Source organism: Alligator mississippiensis, chromosome 13, assembly GCF_030867095.1.
Source record: "Alligator mississippiensis isolate rAllMis1 chromosome 13, rAllMis1, whole genome shotgun sequence".
Taxonomy (NCBI): Eukaryota; Metazoa; Chordata; order Crocodylia; family Alligatoridae; genus Alligator; species Alligator mississippiensis.
This window is the reverse complement of record NC_081836.1, coordinates 18,466,430-18,494,404: the sequence shown is the minus strand read 5'-3', so window position 1 is coordinate 18,494,404 and position 27,975 is coordinate 18,466,430. Positions and strand designations below refer to the sequence as shown.

The window sequence follows — 27,975 nt, the reverse complement described above, 5'->3', positions numbered from 1 at the left end:
AGCACAGCAGTCCTACATCCAGGGACCAAGTGAAAAGGTGCAGGAGCCAGGGCAAAGGGGTCTGAGGCTACATTCCAAACTGCAGGCCCCAGCCCCTGTGCAGATGAATAGCAACACAACTTATGCCCCAGGAGGAATCAAGGTCACGGGCTGTGGCTGATAGGGGAAAGCCCAGCCTGCAGTTCCCGGCGTCCTGGGGTTGGGGCTTGGGCTATGGAACCAAGGAACCGCAGAATCAAGGTCACAGTCACTGTGGGTGGCTGTGCTACCCCATCTGGCTGGCAGTGCTAGAAGGAGGCAGCTGACAGAGCTGCTTGTGCTCTGCAGACTGGGCTGGTTTCTCACTGTGCTGTGTGTGCAGAGGTGCAGCAGGAAGCAGGCTTGCTTCCCTACATAAGGCAGCCCTCTAAGGGTGTCAGTGCTGCTTCAGTGGTAAGGCTGTGCCATGCTGGGGCAGGGGCAGGGCTGGCATCACCTCCTGGCACAGGTCTCTGGGGGGACAACACTGGCTGGCTGAGCTGCTCAGGGGGCTGTACCCCTCTTGCTGGTCCTGCCCCAGCAAAGCCTGGTTGGGGGCAGGCTGTGGGTGGTGTGTAGCCTCCAGCCCCTGAGGGGTGGAGGGAAGCTGTAGGCGGCCCCATTCAGGGGTGCATAAACTGCTCTGGATGAAGTGGTGCTATGTCAAGGGGCTTGTCTAACCTGTGGTTCAGGGGGATACTTGATGCCTGGAGGATCTGACCCCTGTGTACCTGGCCTTGGGAGCCACTTGAGGGGACAGTGCTGGCTAGGCATGCTGCCTGCAGCAGGAGGGTGATGGACACACACCAACCCTGCCAGCACTCAGAACCTGTTTTATGTGAGGGGCCCAGGGAGAAACAGGATTGCCTGACATGGGGCTGGCAACAATGGCAGTGGCCTCTACAACCTGGTCAGGGATGGTCTTGCCCTCTGCGTGCAAGGTTGTGGGGAGGGGTGCAGGACTATGAGCAGCAGCGCTGGGTTCAGCTGTCTAGCACTGGGGCAGGCTGGAGGCTCCCCCCATTGCACAGTCCTGGACAGAGCTAGGAGGTGGCTTGGCTGGAGGCTGCATGGGGGTGGGGGTCAGACAGCCCAGTCCATTGCTGGTCACCTGCCACCTCAGGGCATGGGGCAGCAGGATGCTGGAAGAGTGGGAGCCAGCACTGGTGTGAGGCGCTGGGGGCAGGGAGCCAGGTCACAGGGCAAGGGAGAAGTTGGGCCTCCCTGGCTTGCAGGGTCCTTGCCATGCACCCAATGGCAGAGACAGGGCCCAGGGGGCTTGCTGTGTTAAGCTCGGCTGGTACTATTGGCATCACACTGCAGCCCCTGGGCTGTGGGAGGATGGTGCTGTGGGGTGAGCAGGAGCACTGACTCAGCTATGCCACAAGTGGGGGGGGGGGGGGGGAGGAGTCTGGGTTCCCCGCAGAGGCCCTGATCTGATCACAGAGCTATGCAAATGGGTGAATGCCTGGATGGTTTCCAGCCAAGCCATGGAGGGTGTGATAGAAAATGATGCAGCCCTTTAATCAGGCAATCTTGGCTGGGAAAGCCGCCCACAGTGCTGGAATCCCCAGGACCCGCCCCCCCCCCCCCCCAGCACCAGCCCAGGACCCTGGAGTGCCGGCATATGCCCCTTGTAAGCTCACCCACCTTCCCCAGGGAAGGCCAGGGCCACTGTGCCAGAGAGCATCCCTGCTGCTATGCTGGCAAGGCCCAGGCCCTGGCCCCCAGCGCTGCCATGAGGGGCAGGTCAGGACTGGGGGTGGAAGGGACGACAGGGTGGTGGCATTGCCCAGGCAGGCCCTGTGCTCCACTAAGCTAAGTGTGGGACCAGTTCCCTCCTCCTGAGACATGAAAGGCCAGCTCTGTTGCACCCTTGGGGAAGCGGTGACATAGATGGGAATGTACAGTGCCAAGCACAGCTGGGCCACAGGGCCTCAGGCCAAGGGGTTGAGCAGGGACCAGCCCCACTGTCTGAGACCCCACTGTTGTCCCCCTCCACTCCTACCACATGGCCCAGCTGAGGGTGTTGGCTCCAGAAGCCCCCGCAAGTGGCTGAGCTGCCATGACCTACTTGGGGCATGCGTCACCAGCGCGATACCATCGAGGAGCTTGTGTTCTGGGCATGGCTTCCTCCTCAGGAGGAAATCGCCGCCTCCAAGCCCAGACACCAAGCACAGAGATAAAAGAGCGGGGAACAAGTATTACGCTGTGTTAACCCTTCATGGCCTGGCCTGCTACACACATGCACCTGCCTGTTGCCCCAGCCAGCCCTCCCCCTGCACATGCTGATATGGGGGCAGGGGCCATGGGCCATGGGGGTAGCCTGGGGGTTGAGGAGCAGGGCTGGTAGAAGGTGTTGGCAGAGGGTTGGGTGTCTCAGTCACTGAGGCTTGTCCTGTGCAGCTGGTAGTGAGGAGCCCAGAGCCCTGGCATGGATGGTCCTATCTGCTTCACACAGAGTGCACCCTGGTCTGGCTGTGGGGCTTGGAGCTGAGCTGGCTGGTGGGCACTGAGGTCTTTCAGCTGCTACCCTTAGCTGTTGCCCCTTTAGCCACCCAAGGGGAGTAAGCTCCCTGAGTTTGGTGCCCTGCTCATTGCCCAATCTGGGCAGGGTGCTGTAGGGTCTGGGAATGCCCAGATGGGCAGGGCAGGATGCACAGGGGGGCCAGGGGCTAGGGACTGCCTGCTGAGGTGCCTGGGGCTGGAGGTGCTTGGGTCTGACTTGGCAGCAAGGCTGTGAGGTTGGAACTGCCACGAGGATGTGTTGACAGGCTCGGGGTCTCACCCTGCTGTTCTGGGGTCACCTCCATTGCCCCAGCTGCCTGCAGTACAGCCAGGCTGTGACACCAGTGGGGCAGTGGCAGGGTGGAGTAGCACTGAATAGCTGGTTGGGGGCACCTGCAGTGGAGGGTGCCCAGCCCTGCTCCATGCCCAGCAGAGCATAAGCCCCACGTGCTGCAGGGCAGAATCATGGCTTCCTTTTTTCCGAGCAGCCCGCAGTTCTTGGGAAGGTGGCGAGTAGCAGTGCCACTTCCAGGAACTGCTGTGCTGACTCTGTGCATGCAGCAGGCTCCTTGGCCCTCACCACCAGCCTCCCCATTACCAGCAAGCGGGGGAGTGGCCCTGACTGCGGTCACATGTCCCCAACAGCACTTCCCTGTAGCATCAGGCAAGCCAGGTCCCTCTGCTCACATGCTGTGGTGGGTGGGGAGCGCTGCTGGCATGCGTGAGGAAATATGCTGTGGGGGCATTCCCAGTGCAGGGCTGTGTGCCCAGGCCAGCCTATGAAGGATGCCCAGCCCTGTGCCCTGTGTGCCCCAGGCCCAGGGGAACAGGCACAGGTTGGGCAGGGCGAGGCAGGGTAGAGAGAGCTATGCAGTGGGCCAGGCCTGGGCCAGGGAACCTGGTGTTGCAGTCATTCTGGTCTGATAACATGACCTGTTAGGGCTTCAGAGAACCTCCCCCCTGACTGCCCCCCCAGCTCACAACAGTCCCACCCCCCCATTTATACCTGTCCTCCTCTCCCCTCATCACAGCAGCAGTGCCACCTGGTGGGCAGCTGGGTCCCTGGCGCTGGGACTGCCCCTCTCTGCTCCTGCCCTGACCCCTTCTCTCTGCTCCCAGATTTGTCTGACTGCGCTCCTTGCGGTGACAGGCAGCAGGTCTGAGCACCCAGGTCCCAGGTGGCCTCATGCTTATGAGCACCGTGACAAGTTGAGGAGGGAGAGGAGCTCGCTGGAGCAGGCTTCTAAGCTCTCTTGCCCGGATGGTCAGTTGCAGCTTCAAGGCACCCAGCACTGCTGCAAAATGTGCCCACCAGGTGAGGCTTTCTACTCACAGGGGGTGAAGACCTGAGGGGTCTGGGAGGGCTGCAGCACCTTGCTTTGTGCCAGCTACCTGAGGGGCATGAGGGCTGCAGCCATGATGGGGCTGGGCTGCAGAATCATCCTGTCGGGCAGCAGGGAACTCAGGGATAGCATGCAAGGGGTTTGCCCATGGGCAGCTGAGAAGGAACCCAGGCATCCAGACACCCAGGCCTGGGCTTTAACCACTGCAATTGGCCTCCCCTGCACATAAAGAGGGGTGGAGGTGGGAGCAGAGGCTGGATCCAGCCCAATGGAGGCAGAGCAGTGCTGGGCTCTGAAGTTCTTAGCTGGGGAACCCCTGCTCCCTGAACAGGCCTGGCCAGGCTCTGGGCTTGCCTGCTGGACCCTGCCTGTGAACCAGGTGGGGTCCAGTAGCACATTGCCAGCTGCTGCTGTTTGCATAGGGACATTCATGGAGTCCCCCTGTGCCTACGCTGGTGAGGAGCCCACCTGCAGGCACTGCCCCACTGGCACCTTCCTCTCTGCCTGCAACACCATGCTTGAGTGCCTCGCCTGCTCTGAGTGCGATGCCCAAGGTAGGAGGCTGCCTGAGCAAAGGCACTAGCCAGGCTGGGACAGCAGCCAGGCCAGGCCCCTGTGCTGGTGGGTGGTGGCATGTGGGGACATGTGCTACCCTGCTTGCCGGGCACGGCCCCCTCCCTGCCCTGTGCACTAAGCCTGCCTGCATTCAGTTTCCGAAGTTGTGCTGAAGAACTGCACTGCCACCAGCAATGTGGAGTGTGGCTGTCGGCCAGGCTACTTCCAACGGTGCAACCAGCCTTCCTGTAAGGACTTCACCTGCACACAGTGTCGCCAGTGCCGGGGCAGATCCACTCGCCGCAACTGTGAGTACCTTAGCTGCCCCTGAGCCCCCACACTACCTCCTGCCCTTCCCTGCTGCCCTCCTGGCTGTGCTGTTGGAGTATCACTGCCTGCAGTGAACCCAGCAGCACTGCATCAGAAGCAGCTGCAGCAGCAGCTGCTCCTGGCATGTGGCAAGTGTGTTGCCACAGCCCTGCTGTGTGACAAAATGCTCCTTCTGCCATGGGCCTGGCCTGGCTCAGCTTGCAGGTGGTAACAGATGCCATTGCTTTCAGGTTCATCCAGGGAAGACACACAGTGTGGGGACTGCAAGCCTGGCTTCTTCCTAGAAGGCAGCGAGTGCCAACCCTGTGCCAGGTAAATCCCAGGCTCTTGTCCTGCTTCCTGCCCGAATACCTAGGTATCTTGCTCCACTCCCTGCCTCATGCACCAGCCAGCAGGACACTGTTCCAGGGGCTGAGAGTACTTCAGCCTCCTGTGATGCATTCATCCCCTTCACGGAGGCAGGGGCTGGGCTGGCCTTGGTGGCACCCTGTGTCTGAGCAGGCATGGGGCAGCTGTTTGCATGCCTATGCATCTGTGTGTGTGCGTACACTGGTGAGAGGGTCCCTGTGGGTTAGTGTACTCTCTCCCTGTGCAGGCCATGCCATGGAGCAGGCATGCCCTCAGGCCAAGTGGGGAGCTGCCCACAATGCTTGCCTTCACCATTTCCTTTCCAGCAAGGGCCTCGAGTGGTGTGGTGACAGCTGTGAGAAGACATGTGGCAGCCCCAACCTGCCTGCAGGTATGTGGGGTATGGAGACCAGGGGTAGGGAGGTGCCAGGCCTCATTGGAGCTCATGGGCCCCAAACATGCCCTAAGGTGCCATGGGGTATGAGTCCAGCAGTATCGTTGCAGGAAGCCTGGGCAGAACAGCTCCTGCCTCCATCTGCAGCCAGGTGCATGAGGACTGGCCCAGCACAGGGACAGTCCCATGGTCTGGGGCACAAAGTAGGCAACTGGGCTCTCTGGACACCCTCTCCCATGGCTTATTGCAGGAACCGGCCTGGAGTACCTCCTGCTGTGCCTCATTGGGCCCCTCCTCCTGGGAGCTCTTGTCGCCTACCACAAGAGGAGGCAGCTTAGCCAGGACACCTTGAGCACTGGTAACCCTCCCATGCTGAGCCAGCAGCCTCCCTTTGGGACTGAGCTCTGGAGCTGGCCAGGTGGCCATGCCCAGGGGCAGGGCAGGGTTGTTCATCCACTGACTTCTGCTTCTTTCCCCAGCAGATGAGGTTGCAATTCGAGACTTGATGCTGCAGAAGGTGAGAGTCCATGGGAGCCTGGGGCCTCTGGCCCGTGTATGGTGTGGGTGTGTGGCCACCCAAGGCCAACCAGAAGGTTCCCTGCTGCACACCCCTGCCATGCCCTGCCCCATAGGTCTCATAGGGCTCCTTGGCTCTGGCCTTGCCTCCCAGCCCCTGGCCTCCTGGCCAGTGAGGAAGCTCTGCTGTTCCTCCTGTCCCCTGGCTAGTAGTGGCTCTCAGCCCCAGGTGTTTCTCAGTGTCAGGGCTGGCCTCTTTGGGGTCACAGCTTTCTTCAGACAGGCTGCTCTGCTCCCTCCAGGCTGAGCCGTGTTTGCCTGATGCCACAGCCCCAAGCCTGGAGTCCCAGAACCTGCTCCAGCTGAACCTAACAGAGTCACTGCAGATGAATGGTGCTGCCTGGGCCGCTACTGCCTCCTGCAGCTTGTCCTCCAAGGAGCCCCACCAGGATGCACCAAGTAAGCAGTGCCTTCACATCCCCTGCATGGCTCACACTTCTCCCTGCTGCCTGATGGACAGTTTGCGCGCTGACCCCACCTGCTGTCCCTCAGGCCCCCCACGTGGCAGCGTGCTGCAGCCGGGCAGCCAGCTGTATGACATCATTGATGCGGTACCTGTCCGGCGCTGGAAGGAGTTCATGCGTGTGCTGGAGCTGCGGGATGCTGAGATTGAAGTGGTGGAGATGGAGTTCACCCATGTCCGGGACCAGCAGTATGAGATGCTGAAGCGCTGGTGCCAGCAGCGGCATGCCACGCTTAATGCTGTCATCCATGCCCTGGAGCGCATGGAGCTGTCTGGCTGTGCTGAGGAGCTCCGGCATCGGCTTCAGTGCTTCTCGTGAGCCAGTGCCCAGCCCATCACCCTTAAGTGACAGAGCCAGCCTGGAGGTGGGGGCTTGGGGAGCACATTGATAGAAAGGACTTGCTGCATCCCTGGCATTAGCTGGATCAGGAGGCCCTGGCTTCCACTTGCAGCAGGTGCTCGTGCTCTGCACTGTGTTGTGAAAAAGGCTCATGGCACAGCCAAGCCTGTGGCAGCCCCTCAACACTGCAAGGGCAAGAGGCATGCAGGGAAGCACAGCATAGCCTGCTCCCTGCCCTGGCCTTCCTAGAGACTTCAGCTCCAACTCTATAAACACTAGGACCACAGGAGCACAGACCCTGCTCATTTGCCCCCTGGACACAATGCTCCCTGGGGGCCTCAGGGCTCACACACACCTGTGTCAGCTACCTTGGCACTTCGGCCTGCCTCATTAGCCCTAAGCTATGCCAGTGAACCCTTGGGCATGCTCAGCTAGCTGCACAGGGCCTGGTTCAGCACAGGGGCTTTGCCCCAGGTACTCCCATCTAGTGCCTCACTGACGGAGGCAAATGTGCCCCGCTGATAGTGATGAAGCATAGGCAGGGTGAGTTTCCCAATCATGGGGGTGTTTGATGAGAGCTCCGTCTGCCACAGGCCACTCAGGAGGTTGCTGGGGAGTGGGATAGACCTGTGGCTCTCCCATATTGCTCAGGGAGTGGCGCTCAGGCTGTGGGTGGGTGGGCAAGTGGGTGCTGTGTACCAGTAAGTATTGTTACTTATCCTCTGTAGACATTTTATGTCAGTTACTTGTGTTGGCTCTGCCCAGCAGTAGCAGGGCAGGGCTGGTGTGTTCTCAGCCATCAGTATGATGGGACTGGACTGCAGTTCTCTGCTGGGGGTTCCCTGCCTCAGCCAGGGGATGGGACAGCTGTTGGCTTTATTTATATGCTTTGTGTTGCTGAATGATCAGAGCTGGGTTACATCCGTGGAACCCAGGGCTTAGTCCTGCAGGGCAGGTGGGATGGGGGAGGGAAATTCCAGGGCTGGCATCTCTGTGAGGGGTGGGGGGTGATCAAGGAAAGCATGCAAGATGATTGGGCAGGGGGTATTTCTTGGTTGGTCTGTCTGGAAGATAAAAGGGGATGCCCAGCTCCTGTGGTATCCATTTGTGGGTGCTGCATCTCTTATGGGAGTGTTGGGGCACATGACAGCACCCTGGGACTCGGGGCTGGTGGGGGTGGCCTTGCTGTGGAGCTGCCTATGGCAGAGGGGTACACCACACGCATGAGGGAGGCACATCAGTGCAAGGTCAGACAGTGAGAAAGGGTAGAAGCAGCTGAAAGAGGAACAGGGCCAGTGAGGCCCAGCAGCAGGTACTTGGAATGGGTCCTGTGGCCATGCCAGCACCTGGCTTAGGGTCGGACAATTCCTCACCCCCAGCCTAAGGTGGATCTTCCCCTTAGCTGCTTCCCTGCTGTACCTCCCCTGTCTCCAAACCTCCCCAGAACCCCCTGATCTAACATGCTGGAACATTGGATCACATGCAATAAAATGGTCTGGACTGAGGTGAGCAACTGCAGCTAATTTTGTTAATGGTTAACTCCTGGTCTTGCTGTGTAATGGCCCTCACTGAACCCATCTCCTCCCTTCACTGCACTCAGTGAACTTGGGCAGGGCAGTCCCAGCCCCACCCTGTGCTGTGTGGGGTTGCCCAGGCCCTGGTCTGCCTACTGGGAGTAGCTCTTTTCTGGGGGCGGGGGAAGTGTTGTGCTGCTGTGTGATGAGCACTGCTGTGCAAGCCGATGCTGCCCAGCCCATGCTGCCCACCCTGGGGACCAGCTCATAGCCAGCAGACATGCAGCTGGGCACTGCTCTTAGGTGCTGCTGGACTAAAGCAGAATGGTAAGGGGGCATGCACCTGGGTGTGTGCAGTGGGGTGAAGTCCTAGTACAGTGTCAGCTGCCTGCAGCAGGGGCATGGGAGCAGCCACTGGCTGTACAGTGCTGGTACTGAGGCTCAGGCCAGTGAGTGAGTACCCCTGTCCCATGGGATATATCAAGCACAGCCTCACTAGCCTGCCAAGCTCAGCCAGCAGAGCCTGGATGTCCCAGAAGCACCTAGAGTGCTTCTAGGCCCACCCAGGGGACCCTGCAGCAGGTGGGGGTGATTCCCAGCCATGCAGGTTCCTCTTGCCTGTGGCTTACCAAGATTCTGCCCTGAAGGTGTGACTGAGTGGAGGCACCACTGGGCAGACCAGCCTGGATGCAGCTCAGGCCCCAGTCTGGATGGTGTGGGTATGACAGAGCCAGCCAGCCCCTGGTATTGCTAAGGAGTACAGAGCCCTGCTGCCTGAGAAGGCTGGTTGGGAAAAGCTGGGACAGCCATCATGGATGCCTAGGGCTGCTGTAACTGGGTGTGTGGGGTGGGCCTCCCCAGGCTGGTCATGGGAAAAGGCAAACCTGGAAGGAGACACTGGGCAGGGCTTTACAGTTTTAATCGGCGAAACTGCAGAAGAGCTAAGTCAGAAACAAGCTGGAGAGTCCCTCGCTAGAGCGAACACATGACAAAAACATATAGAAAACAACATGACCCCCCGCTTCCCTCCCTTCCCTCCCCCTGGATGGGAGCAGGGCTCAACATGATATGGCAGCTGAAGAAACATCTCACCCCCTGGCTGGCCCGTGGACAAGTCATCCACCACAGGCTGCCCTGGAGAAGACCCTGTATCGTGAAATACAGATGTACATCTGAAGTGCGGGGCAGAGGCTGAGGGCAATGGGACAGCACTGGGAAAGGCGCTGCTGCAGCAGAGCCCAGGTGCACTGCATCCCTGAGCCCACAAGCAGTGTGCTTGGGGAAACCGCTAGGGTTGCCACCTACCACAGGAGAAGTTGGGGCTCACAGTGAACAGGTGACTGGGGCAGGGGAGCCAGCAGCGTGGTGCAGCATGGTAGGGGACAGTTCAGTGAGGGGATGAAGGGAACCTGGCCCTCTCCCTCCACGAGCGTCTCTGTCTGCGGCATGCTGGTGGGGCCCCACAGTCCAGCACCATGCCAGCATGGAGGGTAGAGCCACCTGCTAGCAGGGCCTGCAAACATGGATGGCCATGGCGAGTGGCTTTCCCCCTCCTACTGAACAGCTCGTGCCATGGGAGAGCAAAGGAAGAAAGGGCTTACATTCACGCAAGGGAGGCAGGAACATGGGGCAACTAATGCTTTGCTATGTCCCCTTTCTTCAGGATAATCTGCCTCTGCCAGGGGGCCAGCTTTGTCTCATCGTACCCCAGAGTCCTTAGCTTTTCTGACTGCTCCTTCTCCTTCTCCTCCTCTTCCCGCTTCAGCTTTTCTTGCTCTTTTCTATTTGGGAACAAAGCAGAGGGCTGTGTTGGTTACAGTACCCAGACACCTGCGCCAACCCCTTCACAGACAGGGGATCAAGCCTGCAAAGCCTCAGATGCCAGCCTCCCATGGCCACCAGCATAGGCCAGGGTGTGGCTCCACATCTGCAGCGAGGGAGTGGGAAGAAGCACTCACCGTTTCTGCTCTCTGTGAAAGCAAGGAGAAGAAAACCATTAGCTCTGAGTCATGGGACAGTGGGTCAGGCCCGTACAGACTGTGGGGGTAAGGGGGACCGCTCACCTCTCCTCCTCCAGCTTCTTCCGCAGGATGTCTCTCCTCCAGGCTGGCATCATGGCCAAGCGTGCTTCCTCCTCCTGCTCCTGCAACACAACACAAGGCATTAAGGAGGACCCTGGGGGTAGGGGTGCGGCAGCAAAGGGAAGTTGTACTGGGGAGAATGCTCCTCTGAGCTATCCCAACCCTAGAGACAGCCCCTGGACAGCCCACTGGGAAGGGGGACAAGAAGTGCAGGCTGCAGGGGAAGGAAAAGTGTAGAGGACAGCCACTGGGAGATGCAGAACAGTTCATTTTCCCCAGGAAGGAGGAAGGTCCAGCTTCAACCACACAAGAGAAACAGAGAGTGTTTCAGAAAAGAGCTGCCATGGTCCAGGTGCAGAGAACCCAGAGGGTGTGTGGCTCAGGGTGTACCTAGATGGCCCCAGCCAGTGAGGTCTCAGTAACCCAGCAGGAACACCCTCACCACCTTGTCTGGGCTGGAGGAGGGCCTCTCTGGTTTGGAAAGGCTTGCATAGAGCAGAGATGCCAGAGGCCAGAGCTGCAATTCCAGGAAGCATGGAGGCCAAGCAAATGGGAGCAGGGCTCAGCAGAGGCAGTGAATTTGCCTCCAGGAGCTGGAAAGCTACTTGTGCAGGTGATGCAAAGTGGAGGAACAGGTACCTGTCCTGCAACACGTGCCACAGGCTGGCAATCAAGTCCTGCTGGAGCCAGTGCAACAGGTGATGTTTCAGCACCAGACATGGGAGCAGGACTTCACCGCCTGCCTCACTGGCACTGCCATGGGGTCCTCCAGCTGCCATGGCATCCCAGGCTCAGCAGCAGCATGTACCCCATTGACCTTGGCAGGGGCATCAGGCCATGAGCTAGCCTCTAGCCCAGACACTGAAGGGACACCAGGCATGGGGCTTGACAGCTCTTGTGCTGCTACAAGCTGCGGCCAGTGCTCCCCATCTGATCTCCTCAGGCTGTGTCCAGGTGGTACCAGGGCCACTCACGGTGCATGGATGTGCTGAGCTTTGACACTGTCTGCCAGCTCTCAGGCAGCAAATCAGCAAGGTAGGCACCAGCAGTGATCCTGGCCTTCAGGGCTGTGCTGGACAAGCCCTGGGGCAGTGTCCTGTGTGGGAGCTGCATCCTGCATAGAGTGTAACCACTAGCACAGCTGCCAGGGAAAGAGTGGTTGCCTAAAGCAGCACCTGTTGCCAGGGTCCTCTGTCCCTTACCAGGGACTGGGGCCATGCACAGCTGCTGGTATCTTGCCCTCTACTCTGGTTAATTACTAATTGAGGGGGGTGCTGCTCCCACAGGATGCAATGGTCCCCAAGAGACTGTCCAACCCCTGCAGCCCATCATGGCCTGACCACCTTGCCTGTGTCCTCTCTGGTGTGGGAAATGTCATGAGAATGCCTCCCCCCTCCCCCCCTACATGTTCCCAGGGATTCAAAAAACTGCTAGGCTGGGCAAGACCCAAGCACATCCCCATAAAGGCAGCAGGGAATAGGAGTGGGCCCGTGTTTCTGCTGGGGCTTGCTCTGTCACAGCATTGCCCTTGCTGTCTCCCAAGCTCTTTGCACAATGTATGCCCCCCCCCCCCCCCCAATGCTCAAGGCTGCTGGGCTGGAAAGGAAGCCCCAACTGATCCATGCTGGCAGAGAGAACTGTCCTCAGGACTGCCATTGCAGCTGCCCATTAGCAAGGACAGGTCAGGCTTTCAGCACAACACCGGGGTCTTGCAGGACAGCACAAGGGCACTGGCCCTTAGGGAGCCCATGCCCCTTTGAATGCTCAGGACTGCCAGGGCTGGGAGATGCCTGCAGGGAGACTCTGTATATAGCAGTGACTCCCTCCCTCTCATCTCTAGATTACTGTTTTCTTGCTGCAGTAACCAGGCTGTGTGGTTGGGACTGTGCACTGTGGCAGGCAGCATGCTGACCCTGCACCTAAGTGCTGGCTTGGCAGCAGGTCTTGACCAGTTTTCCCTTTGCTGCTGTAGCTACAGCATCAGGTCCTGCTGATCACAAAGTGACTTGTCCTTTTGCTTGGGTATGCAGTGCCCCCTGCCCCTGCCCAGCAGCCACAGACAACCCAGTGACTGCACCCTGTGCCCCCCAGTATGGTGTCTGTAAAACTGAACCCCCTGACCCATCCCTCCAAAGCAAAAGACATGTGCTCCCTTCCCAGAGCAGAGCGCTTTATTATTTAACAGTAGCACTAATCCTTACAGAAGCTGCAAGACACATGCACACACAGCCTGCTGCACAGCACACCTCACTCCCAAACCTATGTACAAGGAGCCAGACTTGTGTCTCTGCTACAGGTACGGGTAGAGCACGCAACACACTTTGCAATCGTTAAAGGTTCAAGCAGGTCTGTGGTGGGGAAGTACACAATGCAAAAGGGAATTTTCCACAGGGCTGGAAGAGAAGGTCTGGAGTAGCCTGCTGGAACCAGAACCCAGTGCCTGGAGACCAAGTAGTAAAATCAAGCCGGTGCTGGGTCTGGAAACTGGGTTAATGAGGCCGTGGTTATGATGTGCTTTTGCACTGGCTGAGGATGGCTGGGAGATGCTTGCTGTGCTGCGTGGTTCCACAGCACCTCCTCCCCAGCAGCAGAAGCCCAGTGGCATCTGCAAGATGGAGCATGCTGGAAACACAATGGGATTCCCATGGTCATAGGGGATCACGGCCTTCCGCAGCTTGTGCAGGAAAGGAGAAGGCAGGCTGATATCTGAATGCCCCTGGAGCCTGGTGCATGCTCAACAATCCTCAGACAGCTGTGCCCATCAGTGCCTTGAGGGGCTGTTGTCTAGACAGAGGAACAGTGTGATTCCAGCCTCACAAGGACTCTGGGATGGTGGCTGCAGTTCTCGCCCAGGCAAAATGGTTGCAGCCTTTAGTGGAGTTGCTGTGTCTGAGGCTCCTGCATGACGAAGACGAGGACAGGAGTCCCTCTGGTACTGTGCTGACTTGCTTCTGCTCAGAGCCCCCTGTCTGCATGGCCAACACCTTCCCAGTGAGGTGCAACTGGGGACTGGAGCCCTCGCAGGTCTCTGTTCTACAGCTCTTACCCCAGACATGACACATGTCATGGTTTCTCTGCACCGCCTGCAGAGGTCATCTCAGAGAGTTGACAGAGCCCAGACCCTCTTGCCTATATACAGGGTTGTCCCCTGCTTCTCCAACAGTGCTGCCCTCCATGCTGATGGGCGGCATGTCCCTTCCACAGGGGCTGTGGTGGAGGAGTGGCTATGGCCAGTGCTTGGGGCCCACTAGTTGCTGGGGCTGGGGGTGAGCGCGCCTCCTGCAGCATGCATAGGGGCCCGCAAGAGCATTCAGATGTCAAACATCTCTGCCTCCTTATCTTTCCAGAATGAGAAGCTACGGTCTATGTAACGACAGATGTCATCGCTGCTAAACTCCCCCAGCTCAGACACCAGTTGGACGGAGTTCTTCCGGGTTTTGGGTAGTGGGGCTCGGCCTGGGTCCATAGGGATTGGGGCTGGCTGTGGGGTGTCACTGGCCAGGACCCTAGCAGATTCCTGATGGGGTGGTGGGGCTGGTGGGGCTGGCGGAGCTGCAGCTGGTGACTGTGACAGGGCAGTAGCTGTGCCCCTGAGTCCCAGGCTATCCCCAAAGAACTCCTGTTTGAGGTCCTCAAAGCCATCAAGCCAGTCGCGCCGGCCAGCCTCTACCTCCTCGAGCACAGCCTTGTGGAAGCTGCGGATGAGCTCCCAGTTGTGACTGCCCAGCCGGTCGAACATCTCATAGCAAAGCAGGTGCCGGAACTTGCGCTCCTCCCGTGTCAGGTTCATCTCGAGGAGCTGGAAGTAGCCCAGCATGAAGAGGTCCAGCGAGAGGCTGTCATAATGCACGGGCGCACCCCCTACGTGCGGCAGGAAGTGCTCTGGCCAGTACAGCATGTTGGTGCGGCTCAGGCGCCGGATCTGCCGTGTGGGCACCTGGCTGATGATGTCCCGCCACTGTGAGAGCAGGTTCCCCACCACCTGTCGCTGTTTCATGAAGTACAGGAGCCGGTCATCCTCGCTGGGTGGCTTCCCTGCTGCCTGCCGTATGGGGCGGGCCTGCCGTACTGATTCAGTGAAGGTCCACTTCCTCCAGTGCTCCAGAAAGAGGTAGACAATACGCTCCTTGCGCATGTCAATGTAGTCCTGCACGCAGCTCAGCTCTGTCTGCACTGGCAGGCTCCGTGTCAGGTGGTCAGGACTAAACAAAGCCTCTGCAAAGGGATCTGTTGCCACCTTTTGTGTCTCCACCTCTTGGGAGAGTGGGGGCTCTGCCTCAGCATAGGCCAGTCCCAGGGCTGGCTCTGTGCCATTGGTGGCCACCTCCTCACTCACAGTGGCAAAGGGGTCACTGCTGGTAACATAGTCTTCCTCCAGAATGGGTTCGCGGTTGTAGCCATAAGGCACAGTGCCCACGGGTAGGGACCGTTTCCTTTTGTACACCCTGCTGCCACTGCTGCACATGTCGTCGGGTGCCAGGGACTGTGTGTACAGCTCGTAGTTGGCCTTAAGGTTCTTGACTGACACGCCGCACTGCAGGATCTCCCTCTCTACCTCCTCCCTGGTTGAGCTGAAGGACTGCGACCGCCCAATGTTTGTTGGTGCCCCCTCGGGTGGGACGCTGGCAGCACAGGGTGCTGGCTCTGGCAGGTCAGGAGTCAAAAGGTCACCCAGCTGGACCTCCTTGCCCCCAAGTGTCGCCAGCAGGATGGCCATGCTCTTCAGCAGGGTTGAGATCTTGCTACACCAGGCCGGGAGGTCATCGGCACGGCCCTGCATGCGCTTGGGGTTCACTGTGAAGTGCTCCTTCACCAGGGCAGCTGAGACAGGCAGCAGCTGCTGCAGCTCGTGCTCCAGCTGTTCCAGCTCGCTCTCCACCTTCTGAACCTTGTGCATCACCTGGAGATTCTCAATCTGCCGTTCAATACGCAGGATGTCCTCCTCCGTCATGAGCTGCCCAAAGGGTCCCAGAATCCCATTATGGGCATGGGAGTATCTCCAGCACTCCTGCGGATAGTAATTCCCGGTCTCCAGCTAAGGCAGGGGGGAAAAAACAGAGGGAAAAATGTCTCCCTCAGGAGCTAGCTCCATACTGTCCTGTCTCTGCACACGTGCGCGACTTTACATGTCCTTAGTGGTGTAATGGCAATGGCCAGGCTGGAACGCTGACCGCAAGGAGGGCGGGAGAGCAGAGGCAAAGGCGGCAGGCACAGAGCGAATGGAGTGAGTCAGTGGAGCTGGTGGAGAGACCTCGCTGTCTGCATCTCGCGCACACGGCAGGAGAGAGAACTTTGTTAAGGAGGTGCTGTCCCAAGTCCCTGCCCGGAGGAGACGGCCAGGGGTATTTCCAGGAACCGTTCACTCATTACACCACTGAATGACCATGTAAGGCATTTAAACCTGCAGTATCATCTTGGCATGAAATCTGGGACTTGTGTTTCTCAGCTGCCCCTAGGTTGGGATATTGGAGTAGATCCTGACAGCTATGCTCCCAAGCCTAACATTGGCTATGCTGTTGTCTCTGCAGCCACATTTGCCCTGCAGCCCATGGGGGAGCTGGTCCCCTTGGGTGCAGAGTGCCACCCCACTCCCTGCTGCCTGCCTGGAATACTGCAGTTTAAATGCATTTCGCAGCTGACCAGAGCAATGCAAAGAACGTAGAACCATGCAGGGCATGCAAAACTCCACCGCACACATAAAACACCCCAACCAACCTCATGGTAAGGTGGAACCGGCACCCCTGCATGACCTCAGAGCCCAGCTGGGTCTCAGGCCTGTGCTGGTGCTTGTTTCCTGGTCCATGAGCACCCCCAGGTTAATGAGGACACAGGAGATGATGCTGTGAAACATCCTGTGTGTCTGCCTTGGCTCTAATAAAACTGTGTGTGCAGTGCCTCCCCCTATCTGGCCTTTCTATCGCTACGCTGGGAGCCCTGCCCAAGCCAGCACTCTACAAACACTATTTACCCACCATACTCTGCATCTGGCTCCAGCAAATCAGCTGTGTCAACAGGCGGAGGCCAGAAGCAGCATGTCTCTACAGGGCTGCCAGCAGCCAGGGCCTTCCTGCCTCTGCTGTGCCCTGGAGAGTCCACTAGCCTGCACTGTCCTTCCCTTCAGTCTGGTTTCTGGTGCTTCCCTGGCCTAGCCTGTGGGCAGCTTGGAGAAGGCTGTTCCCTGCTGTCCCAGAGGGACCCACCTGTCAGTGTATGCCCTGCTCCAGGGCAGCCTCAGCTGCTGCATGTGGCATGGTCTCCAGTCGAGCAGCTCAGCCAGGCTCTGGCTCTGGCTCTGGCTCTGGCTCTGTTGGGTGGTTTGCATGCTCAGGCTTCACTGCAAACACCTCCATCACTGGGGCTACACTTTCTGCTAGGAAGGCACTGAGGTTTGTTGCAAACAGGTTTAATCTGTAAGTATGGTGTCCATACACCAGACAGGGACCTCATTAGTATGGCCAGGGCTGCTCTGCACCTGCTGGGCAAGCAGCAGTCATGCTGGGCATGTGCCTGCTGGAGCCACCTGGGCTTAAGTGGCAGCTGTGCTGGGAGCTCAGCAGGGAGGGCCAGTGTCCTAGAGTCTATGGCCTGCTTGCAGTCCAAGGAGGGGCTCCAGGCTGGAAAAAACCCCACTTCCTGGCTCTAGTCCCAAGGAGTCCATCCATTCCCACCTTCAGACCCTCTCCCAAGAGCCCTAGGTAGAAGTATTACAGCTCCTGCCCCCAGCCTTACTTGAAGGCAGTGCAGAGCCAGAGTATTGACAGAGCCAGGAGGTCAGACATGTCCCTGAAAGCATGAAGCATTAAGCCCTGGCCACCAGGTGGGGAAGCTGGGGTGTGTGCAGGACTGAGTGAGTCATCCTGGGCTTTGCTCTCCCTCAGCATCAGGCCAGGGTTGGTGGAGAGGCTGGAGCCTTTCTCCTGAATCTCCCTTTTCATTTGAGTCAGTCCTTTTCCCTGCATGTTGCTATAACCCCTGAGACAAGCCTGTGAGCCAGGGCACAGTGGCCCAGCCCTGGAGCCTGAAGATGCTGTGCAGGAAAATGGAATCTCCCACAGTGCACTCGCCCAGCGGGGAGGGATAATGTGGCCTGGCCCCTGACCCCATCGGGTCCTGCTGGCTACCTGAAGGGTTTCTGCTGCCCCCACCTGCCAGATCCAGCCTGAGGGTGTTTCCAGTATTTGCCAGGGTGTTTTGCATGCACAGGAGGAACACGGTCACAGGCCCACCACCCCACGTGGAACAGGCAGGGCACACAGGCAGGCATGCATGGCACCCACCCTCATACCTTCCGCTTCTGCTCCTCCTCCTCCTGAATCTTCATCTGCAGCTTGCGCACCATCACCTGCCGCTTCCACTCGGGGATGGGCCGGCCCTGCTCATCATGTGTTGGGATCAGGGCCTCTACATCCACCTGGTTGCTCTGAACTGAGGCAGGGAGTGCCATGGTGCCATTGACAACTGGCTCAGGGGATCCAGTGGTTGCGGAGCCGACAGTGGTATCTGGGGTGGCTGGCGGGGTTGGCGTCTGAGCAGGAGATGGGGAGGAGGCTGGCATCTCCATCTGAAAGGGAAGAAAAGACAGGGAGCTTTACAAAGGGCAGGTGCCTCCATGTGGGGGGCAGTACAGGGTCACCCTGCACGCCAGCCCACACAGGGGACACCCGTCATCTCTGGCTGAGCTCTCTAATCCATGCATGGCATGCGGGGCTCAGGAGCCCCATGGGGCTTTGGAAGCAGTGTCCAGGGCTATCTCTGAGGATGCTGGAGCACAGATGCTTGCCCTGGCACCATCCCTATCCCCGCTCCCCACTCAGGGCAGTGCCTGAGCCTGGGCAGGATAGTGAGGTCAGGTGACAGTGGGCTGGTCCCCGCAGCCTCCGTTGGGCTGTTTCCCCTTACTGACATGCTTGTGTTGGCAGCAGCAGGAGTCCTGCTGGTACCTACACTTGCCCTGGGAACATTCAGACCCTGGCAGAGCCAGCTTTTCCCCATTGATCTAGAAATGCAAACCTCCAGAGCTCCGTATGCCACAGGGGCACGTGAGACCTATGGCTGCCTGAGGGGAGAAATGCCTCCCCAACCCACCCCAATTCCCAGCCTCACAGCTCCCTCCCTGGCTGCTAGCTACTGCTTACAGTGCAAAATGGATTCCAGCTTGCTGTGACAATGCCAGCCAATTCAATTTGCCATCCATAATTAAGAGCTAATCCCCCCAAGCCCAACTGTCCCCCTCAAAGCAACAAAGACACTGGTGAGCGTGACATACATTGGCCCCCACTTGGCCACTGCCTGAGAAGACTGTGGTGAAGCCTTTGCTCTGTGGGGTTGGTTTGAGGCTCTTCCCTGCCTTGATCTCAGCCAGGAGCTCAGAGTTGTCACCAGTGGGGGACATCATGTTGAACGACTTGGTACCTGCAGGTGGGAGATGGTTGCAGGTGAGAAGACACAGAAAATGACCCTAGAGGGACTGTACCCCAGGCCCCCCACTCCAGCCCACAGCTGGGCCTGGTGCTGCAGCTTGGAGCAAAATGGACTGCAGTGACTGGGCAAGAGGCCCCATCAGCAGCTCCCACTCCCTGGCCCTCATGATGCTACCAATATCTCCTGCAGCTATAGGCAGGGAGTGAGGCTGTGCTTTGGTTGCAGGGGTCCCCACTATGTGGGACTTTACTGGTCACAACTAACCCACCAAGTCCCCCTTTGGGAGCAGCAGGTGGCCCAGGCAAGCCAGAGTCCTGGCTGCCATTCTCCACACCAACTGTGCAATCCCACAGCACTGTCCCATGTGGAGTTTAGCACAGCAGGAGGGATCAGTGAAGCTGTCTCAGGCCTTGTGAGACAATCCCACCCCAGCAATCCAACTTGCACCAGCCCAGGCAGGCTTTTCTGGCCCTTCCCCTGCCCCTGGCTTGTGCAAGGTCTTTCCAGGCATCTGTTGCCCAGGCTCTGCAGAACCCCTTGGAGCCCAGTGTCCCTCATGGAACCTTGCCCATGTAAGTAGCTGGTCTTTCATCCTGTCACCACCAACAGAAGCAACCACAACAGAAGCAATGTTCCTGCTTCTGCCTCCAGGGATGTGGCCATGTTCCTCATGAGACAAGAAGCAAACTTCCAATCCCCCATCCCACACAGTGTAAGCGCCAGCCCAGGTGGGGGCCCCACAGCAGGCCCAGACTGACCTTCCCACACTCACAGCTGAAGCAAGCTGCCTGGAGCTGCTGCAAGGGCCTGAGCTGCCAGGTACCAGACCCAGTATCACAAAAACCCTGCTCATGCCCCAACAAGCCTTGCCTACACCTAGAAATAGAAATGCAGAGAGGAAGAAGGTGCCAGTACTCCAGTGGGCCACAGCTCACTGCAGAGCTTGTAGAGACCCCCCCCAGTCCCAGTTTATCTCACCAGCACACACAGACTGCTCCCAGATCAGCTGCCCTGGCCAGTGAAGGATGGACTCACTAGGCACCTCTCCTCTACTCAACGCTGCTGAGGCCAAGCCTCCCTGTTCACTCCCAGTCCAAATTAAACCTCAAGCAACCATGGCTGGGAGTAAAGCAGAGCGCAGTCACGTGGGAAGCCAGCCCAGCCAGTGTAGCTCCTGTTCCAGGGTGCTGCCTTCCGGCAAGGTCAGAGCAAGCACATCTCTGTGCCTGCTGCCTCCTGCTCTGCCCGCAGTGCTCAGTGCCCTGCTCCTTTGCTGCCAATGTGGGGATTCACCACTCCTGTCCGAGGAAGCCACATGTGAGATTAAGCAGGGATAAGCAGATGGGCAGTGGGATCAGAGCAAGGGCAGCCAGGTAAGCCCAACTCCCTGGCCTTCCTGGTCCTTTAGCCCGCTGACCCCTGTGCTGGAGAGAGGGCAGCCCCATGCTGCATGCCACCAGTTCCCCAATACAGATGGGATCTGGGGTGTTAAGGCAGGAGGGGAGCATGCCCAAACGCAGCCAGCATTCCAGTTAGCTTGGCTACAAGCCACTGTTATGAAGTGGGACCTACAGGTTGGTTAGAGCAGGTCTCAACCACGTGGGGATGCGCCACTGCCCAGCAGGAGCTGAGTGCAATTGCTGCCACCCTGGTTCCCATACTTGCCCTGCTGTGCTCGATCTGCTGCGGTGGGGGCTGTGCAGCCCCAGACCTTCTGCCTGTCTGCAGCCCCACGCGAGCGTGCTATCTCCTTCACCCAGCACACAGGCTGGGCCATGGGAGTGAGTGGCCAGGACGTCCTACCATCCCATTTGATTGCAGGGAGGCCAAGTGCTTCCCCTGCTGATGCAGAAAGTGGGTTTGAAGTGCTCTCCCCTTCTGCTGGGGATTGGGCTGCTGGACAAAGGGCTGTTGGGACGAATGACCCACTTGGGACAAGGAAAGGTCATTAAGCATCAGCTGAGACCCCAAATCCCCCTGGCCTTGGTGTTAATCAGCCAGGCACAGCTGCCAAACTGCCAGCAGTAATGAGCTGTTGGTGGCCAAGGCCCCGACAGGATTCACGTCTTGCTAATGCCGGATGTATGAGCACACACAAAGGCGCTACTGTGTAGGCCAAGGGTAGCGCATCCTGGAGCCATGCAGTTTGCAGCGGGAGCAATGTCCTGACAAGAGTGGTCACAGTCACCCTCATCAATGCAAACCAGCAAGCAGGTGGCAAGAGGGGCTGCAGGCACCATAGCAATGACACTGGCAATTCTGGGATTGCGGGTGCACTGCCCTGTGGCCCAGGGTCACTGACGAATCCCAGGGAAAGGGACTGGAGCACACTTCCAGGGATGTGAGCTTGACTCTGCTCCCATGGTGCCAATGGTGCCAGCCAGGCATGGATTGCACCTCTGCTGCAGGACCCACGAGGTGGAGGGCGGTTCTCCCAAGGACTCCATTTGCTCTCATCTCACTGTCCCAGAGGTCAGTAGGAGCTTGGCCACTGCCTCCCTGTGAGCTGCCTTAGGGGAGAGTGGAGTGCCTGGAGAGCCCCTCCCTGCAGGTGGGTGCTGTGCTCAGTGGGCATTATGGACTCTTTATTGGGTGACAGAAGCACAATGGTGGCCTTTGTCTCTAACCTGCCCCAACCCCGCCGCTGTAACTGCTGCCAGGTGCCTGCTTAGTGGGCTTAGCTCAGCCCCTTCACACTGGAATCCAAATCCCCTGAATGTTTGAGCCTTTCAGTCCAGGGTCAGAGCTGAGAGGGGATCACTCCAGCCCCACCAATCTGGTCCCAGACTGCCAGTTGTGCTGGTCACACTGAGCTGGGGTCCACCCCAGGGCAGGACTACGCTGGCTTCCCTGGAGCACAGCTATCATTACTGGGGGTGCAGTTTGCAGGTGCATGGCCTTGGCAGCTCAATGGCATACTCCTGCTAAGCAGTAAGAGCAAGGGGCCCATGGGGCCCTTCTTGGCCAGCAGGTGCAGGTAACGGTGTGGAGCATTCTCAGGAACACTCTAACCTCAATCATACCATGGCAAGGCACAGCTGGCAAGCAGGCCTCTTTGAGACAGCCTCCTTGGCTTGTATTGGCCTTGCTGTCCATGCTCTCAGTACAGAGAAGCTGGGGGAACGGGGGTGGGGGGCAGCCTCCAATCAGCCATCATACCAGGACTCTCACATAAAAGGGCTGGATCTGCACCCCCAAGACACACTACCCTTCTGTGAGGCAGGGCCTTTCTAATAGCTCGGCCATATGGCTGCGGCATTCTGACTGGCTGGGCTGACTTGGGGGCAACAGCACGTGGCACACTCAGTCCTGTGGCAATAGCCAGTGTTCTGTCCTCCAGCTTCCCACTGGAGCTGGGACAGTGAGTCTGCATTTGGGGCAACAGCTCTGTGCCCTTGCCTCAGTTTCCCTCTATGTAAGAGGGGCCTGATGCCCACCAGGGTCTGGTTAGCTTGTGCACGAGGGCTAGCAGGTTGCTGCTGATGTGTCACTCTTGTAGACAAAACAGGCCACGTGGCACTATTGCTTGTGAGCTCTGCCAAGCTGGCTCTGCTCAGGAGCTCATGAGGTTTCTTGCTTCCTTTCCTTCTTGCTCAGGAGGCTTTTGTTTCCTTTAACCCTTGGTACTTTTAGATGGCTCTTGTGGTTCAGTTTAGCATTGCCGGCCCCCCAAAGTGGCACTGAGTTCCTCAGGCTCCCGCCTCTGCTCTCCACAAACCAGGTGCAGGGAGACACCTGAAGGACCAGGTCTCCAGAGACTTGGCTCAGGTCTCTGCAGTATCCCTCCGCCCCAACACCAGGCTGCACAGGGGCCCAATTCTGCCCCACCAAAGGAGGCATGAACTTCACCACCCAAGAGGCCTGGGGCACAGTCACCAGCAGGGGCCACTTCCTGCCACATACTGGCAATGGGGGCACGCATGGCAAGTTTCTCTCAGCCCCCATGGCACCACCCAAGAAATTGCTCTGCAGCACATGCAGGGTGCACACAGCTGCTGAGCCCCACTCTGGCACTCCTGGCAACAGAAACCAGCCTAAAGCTGGCACCACACAGCAGCAACTCCCCAGCCCCACCCCCCAGAGAAGCCTCCCACTGGGCTAAATAATGCATATGTGGGAATGGCTGGGGCCTGTTCGCCCCGCCACCACAGGTTGTGCACTGCTGTCATCAATATTTGATAAGAGAACAGAGGGGCGGAGGCACTGTTGTTCCCCTGGCACCAACAGGTGCTTGGAGGGGGTCTCTGTTGCTGCAGGGCAGCAAAGCCCACCAGCCGGAAGCCTCCAAGTCTCTCTAGCTTACCCTTGAATCTGGGGCACTTTGGCTCAAGTCCCTGTGCATGACCCCCATCCTCTGTGTTGCCCCTGCATTCAGAGGACACTGGAATAGGAAGCCAAAAGAGAGGAGGGCAGGCAGCAAGGGAAAGGCTGTCCTGCTCTGCATCATCCACTCCAGCATGCCTTCAGTGGCTGCCAGCTGTTAGGCTGTGGAAAGGGGACTGGGTCCTTGCCAGCAGGAGGCACTTGCAGCACACTTGCTGCATGCCAACTGCCTGGTTCAGTGGGAGGATGGCACCTTCACTAGTAGCCCGGACACACTCCTACCAGAGCTCCCTGTACAGGTTAGGCCCTGTACTTGAAGTCAAAGAGCTGTGCCCTGGGCCTGACCACTGGATGCTGAGCACGGGTAGGGGCTGCAAACTGCAGGCTGTGCAGCCTCATCTCCTTGCCATGCTTCACCCTGTGGGCAGTTGCTGGGTGTGGGGAAAGTTAGCTGGGCTCTGGGGACCTCCCTTCTGACAGCTGGTAAGACCACCTTCAGTTCCTAAATGCCCCAGGGACTCACCTCCAGGTTTCCCCATCCTTAAAGTGTTTCCTGCCCCAGTTACAGTGCCTGTGGCAGACAGGGAGAGGTTTGCAAGATGGGAATGGACTGAGCACTATTAAACCATGCAGATCAGAAAGGGCTGAGCAGGGCATGGCCCCTCTGCCCACAAGCCAGCCACAGTACTTACTCTTCATTTGTCTCAGAGATTTTCCTTCTAGGAGGCAGAGAGAGCAGAGAAGCAGCACAGTGTGGTTAGGCACAGAGGCATGCAGTCACCAGAACATAAGACAGGAGAGATGGAGCCGGCAGCGAGAGCAAGTGGGTATGAGAAGGCATGAGTGACATCCCGCAGAGCGAGGCCGTGAAGAGAATGACAGAGAAGTCCAGGAGGGATGGAGCGAAGGTGAGAAAACAGATGAGAAACAAAATGGACAGTGAGTGCAGAGGAGAGGGTGTTCTGGGCACCAGCCATGGGGAGATGCACCCTAGACCCAGCGCTGTGTGGCAGGGCTCACCACCCAGCCATGGCGTCTGCTAAACCTGCCTTCACCTAGGCATGGGTGAGCAGGGGCTGCTGGCCTCCACCCCAGTGTTGCATTGAGAGCAGAGACCTGGGGGGTTGGGCTCAGCCCCACACTGTGTCTGTACTGCTGTAGCCCATGTGATCAAGGCCCACGAGCCTGAAACCTTGAGGGAGGGGCCAGGGGGCAGCTTCCATGGTAATTGCCTTTCCCTGCCCAGCCAAGCCCAGCCCAGCCCCAGGTGTGAGTGCCTCATGCCCTGATCTGTGAACTATGGGCACAAACACTCGGCCTGCTGCACACGGCAGCGCCCCAGGTACCTTCTCTTCCAAAAGCCTGGCCCTGGACAAGGCGGGTGAGCCCAGCCCCAGCCCTGCCTCTGAGCAAGGCAGTCAGCTTAGCACAAAGGGAGAGAGACTTTCCACAGTGTGGGATGGTGCCAGGCCCCAAGAGCCCTGCTGTACCCCCTGCCTGGGCTGAGTGAAGGAGGGTTCTTGATCTAGGTTTGCCCAAAACAGCTCAGGCACATGGCAGACCAGCTTTCTGCACAAGATCACCGCACACACGGGGTTGTAACATTACAACCCCCTGTCCCCCTAGTGTAGAAAGGCTGAGGAAGATGCAATATGGGGAGCTGAGGCTTTGGGAAAGACATGTGCTGGGGCTCTCTAAAGGTGTGTCTTCTACCTTCACTGGCAAGGGAAGAATTAACCTATTCCTCTAGCCCAAGGAAGGGATCTAGGTGCTGGTGCTGAGTGCAGGGCCAGGGCTGGGCCAGCTGCAGACCCTTGGGCTGTTTTCCCAAGCAGTTTGAAAAAAATGGGCTGCTTGGGGCTGGCAAAGCTTGACAGCATAAGTCGAGCATGGGAAGGTGGCAGGGCTGCCTCTGCACTGGTGGAGCTCTGCAGAGTCTGGGGAGCTTGGGGAATGCTCCTTGCAGAAGCTCTACTTCACTGCACTCACTTCCTATGGTGCTCTCAATGGAAGGGGAGGGATGGGCACTGCCCTGCCAGGCCCAGGAGCAGGGGCACTGGCTAGGTTGGGATAGGGGCCCCCGCAGGACAGTGCCATTGAAAGCCTTGGGGACCTGCCATCCCTTCTCCCTGGGTCTCTGCCCTTGTCCAGGCTGCCAAGGCCAAGCCCAGACCAGACACCCAAGAATGCTTGAGACAGGGCCAGACTTTGCAGCCCAGCAGCCTGCCAATGAAGAAGCAGGCTTCACAGAGATGCCAGAGAGAGGGTGCACTTTACCTGTGGCTGCTGTGAGCAGTGAAGGGCACAAGGAGGGCAGTGGTTCCCCTAAGAGGGGCTAGACAGGGGCACTGCCTTCCTGGGGGCTGCTTCAGTCCAGTAGGCTCTGACTGCCTGGCCTTGCTGGGCTGTGAGAACAGTCCTCCATGTGGTCCTGAAGAGCTGATCCCTGCAGGGGCACTATGTGATGCCCTACACACAGGGATCATGGAGACATAGATATCTACCTTGGTTAGTCTGTCAGGTGCAAATCTACCCTTCCTGCTACAGGACAGGGGACCAGGTCCAAGCTTCTGCTGCAGCCTCACTAGGCCAGTTTTGGCTCCTCTGGTGCCTGTGAGTGCTCACCTGGCCCACAGGATTACTGCTGTGGCTGGTGTGGCACATGTCCCTGCCCAGGGGCACATGGAATTCAAGCACATTGGCAATGGTGGTGCAGAAGGGCACACACACCATGCTGTGTTGCACAGGATGTCAGAACTACTGAGCTGCCCAGCAGGGCCTGGTGGGGAGAAGGGTTGTTGTCTGCACTGCACTCCACTGCTCCATTCTTGCCCTGCTCAAGAAGACTGAGCAGAGACCTCAGATGTTCTGGGGAGTGGGGAAGGGGGCAAGCTCTGGGTTGTGCTGCAGAGGGAGCTCCGCACTGGTGGCATGGAGGGGGCTGCTATGGAGCCAAGGGTAGCCTGGGGGAGCTTGGCTCAGGCAAACAGCACCTGGCTCTAAGGAGGGGAGGGGTGGCCCTGTTGATTGACTTGGGTTCACCCACACTCCTTTGCTGAGCTCTGCACACTCCCTGGCCCGGCTTGCACGCGAGGGAGGCAAAGGTCAGGGAACAGTGTGAGTACATGGCAAATGCCCAGGGCTCTAACCACAGAGTCCCTGCCCCGCCTCTTCCTCCTCCTCAGCCTGTTGGCTCCTGGCTGCCATCTGGAGAGCTGCTTGGTCTCTATGCAGGTGCTGCCTGGGAACACCTCATTAGAGCAGGCAGTCCCTGGATGTCCCTGGCTCCCTGCCCTCCTGCCTGCTAAGTGCTGTTCTGGGCTGCAGCTGCAGCTTTTGCGACAAAGTGGGGACTATCCTGTGGGTCAAGAACCATCCCTGCAGTCTGGCAGTGCTTTGGGCTGAGGACAAGGTTGTGACAAGCTGACCACCCCACAGGTGGTCTGTGTCCCTTAGTAAGGCCTTGCGGAGTGTGTTCTGGCTGCTTGCTCTACCAGACCCCTTAGCAATGCCCTGCTCCCTCACCTGGGCACCCTGCATGTAACAGAGTCCCAGAGCTCACAACTTACTTCCCGTGGAGGAGGACGCACGGCGCTGGCTGGCAGCAGGCACCTGAGTCTCCGTTGGCAGCGGCGGGGGTGGGGGTGGGGGGCAGACGCTCTCGGGGAGTGGCGGGGGTGGGGGTGGGGTAGGCAGCTCCCCCACAGACTTGTTCTCCACCGAGCTCCCATTGTGCATGTTGTTGTTGGAGAGCAGAGAGGCCTTAAAGAGATGAAAATAAGGCAGTGAGGTAGGGCCAGCGCTCCAGGGAGGCGTGAAAGCTCTCTAGTGGGGATACCCCTTGCTGGGGCTGAGGAGGCCTCTCATGGCCAGGGCTCAGAGTGTCTGCAGGCTGTCTTGTGGCTTGGCTTTGCTTTGCTGTCAGTGCAAGGGGCTGTGCACTGCTGGAGACGGAGCTGCGGGGCACACTCAGCCCACTCCCCACCAAGCATCTGACTTCGGCTGAGCAGCGGGATGAGGCTGAGACCTGCCCACCCACTTACCCAAGCAGCTGAACACTTGCTGCTAGTCGAGGCTGGGGCTAGACAGGCCCCCATGGTGGGAGTCCATGTCCTAGCCCCCTCTCCAGACTCACTTGCACTTCAGGCTCACTTGCAGGCTGAGCCATGAGCTATGGCTGGCATCCCCTCTGCTCCCCACTCTTCACTGCAGACCCAGCAGGCACTGTCCAGGCCTGGGGACATCTGGGGTCTGCATGTCTGAGGGGCTGGGGCTGGGACTGGTGCTGACCTCTTCACTGTGCGCCATGGCCTGGGTGCTGGGGGGCTCCCCCGCACTGCTGCCCAGGTGCTTGTAGTAGTCTCCTGTGCTGGGCTGCTTGCTGAAGTTCCTTGACCTCCTGCTGGAGTCGACTCGCCTCAGGCCTTCGGGGCTGTTGTCTCGGGAGGTCAGCTGTAAACAGCAGAAGCCAGGGCTGGTTAAGGCAGAGCGTTACAGGCCCAGGCTGAGCTCAGGGCTCCATGGTGCCAGGCCCTGCAAATACATGGGGGCAAGGGAGATGGTTCCTGCCCCATCTACACACTGGACAGCCAGACCAGGGGTTCTCAACCTTTTTTAAATCAAGCCTCTCCTGCATTAGCCTCAAGTGTCCCCTCAGAAAATCTCAGCTCTCAGCTTTTCATTCATTTCTTGATTACAGAAAAATAATAGAGCAAGTCATCTCTTGGAGAGAGCTCAGAAAGACCACAACAGGGCAGGAAG

At 58.6% G+C, this 27,975-nt stretch overlaps 2 protein-coding genes across 7 annotated transcripts in view; one reads left to right on the top strand and one right to left on the bottom strand.

Moving 5' to 3' along the window:
* The first annotated feature begins 1,600 nt into the window (after positions 1 to 1,600).
* On the top strand, positions 1,601 to 8,384 carry TNFRSF25 (TNF receptor superfamily member 25). 2 transcript variants are annotated; one of them, XM_019498425.2, is made up of 9 exons: positions 1,601 to 3,841; positions 4,292 to 4,423; positions 4,580 to 4,732; positions 4,985 to 5,066; positions 5,429 to 5,493; positions 5,747 to 5,854; positions 5,979 to 6,013; positions 6,315 to 6,471; positions 6,565 to 8,384. In XM_019498425.2, exons 1-9 carry the CDS (start codon positions 3,829 to 3,831, stop codon positions 6,852 to 6,854), a joined length of 1,035 nt encoding a protein of 344 aa, XP_019353970.1. In that variant the 5' UTR covers positions 1,601 to 3,828; the 3' UTR covers positions 6,855 to 8,384. The 2 variants fall into 2 exon arrangements, with proteins under 2 accessions (XP_019353970.1, XP_019353969.1); XM_019498424.2 differs by having other exon boundaries at positions 5,976 to 6,013.
* A 908-nt stretch (positions 8,385 to 9,292) lies between these two features.
* ESPN (espin) overlaps positions 9,293 to 27,975 on the bottom strand; it is a 45,373-nt gene continuing 26,690 nt past the window's right edge. The window contains exons 8-14 of one of the 5 annotated variants that reach the window (XM_019498426.2): positions 27,505 to 27,666; positions 26,784 to 26,976; positions 18,737 to 18,882; positions 17,756 to 18,031; positions 10,453 to 10,532; positions 10,348 to 10,359; positions 9,293 to 10,170 (exon numbers count right to left, since the gene is read on the bottom strand). In XM_019498426.2, the coding sequence (XP_019353971.2) occupies positions 10,023 to 10,170; positions 10,348 to 10,359; positions 10,453 to 10,532; positions 17,756 to 18,031; positions 18,737 to 18,882; positions 26,784 to 26,976; positions 27,505 to 27,666 (1,017 nt within the window). In that variant the 3' untranslated portion in view covers positions 9,293 to 10,022. Of the gene's footprint in view, positions 10,171 to 10,347; positions 10,360 to 10,452; positions 10,533 to 12,590; positions 15,506 to 17,755; positions 18,032 to 18,736; positions 18,883 to 19,869; positions 20,001 to 26,783; positions 26,977 to 27,504; positions 27,667 to 27,975 lie in introns of those variants that run through there. The other 4 variants (XM_059716317.1, XM_059716318.1, XM_059716316.1 and 1 more) reach the window with 4 other exon arrangements.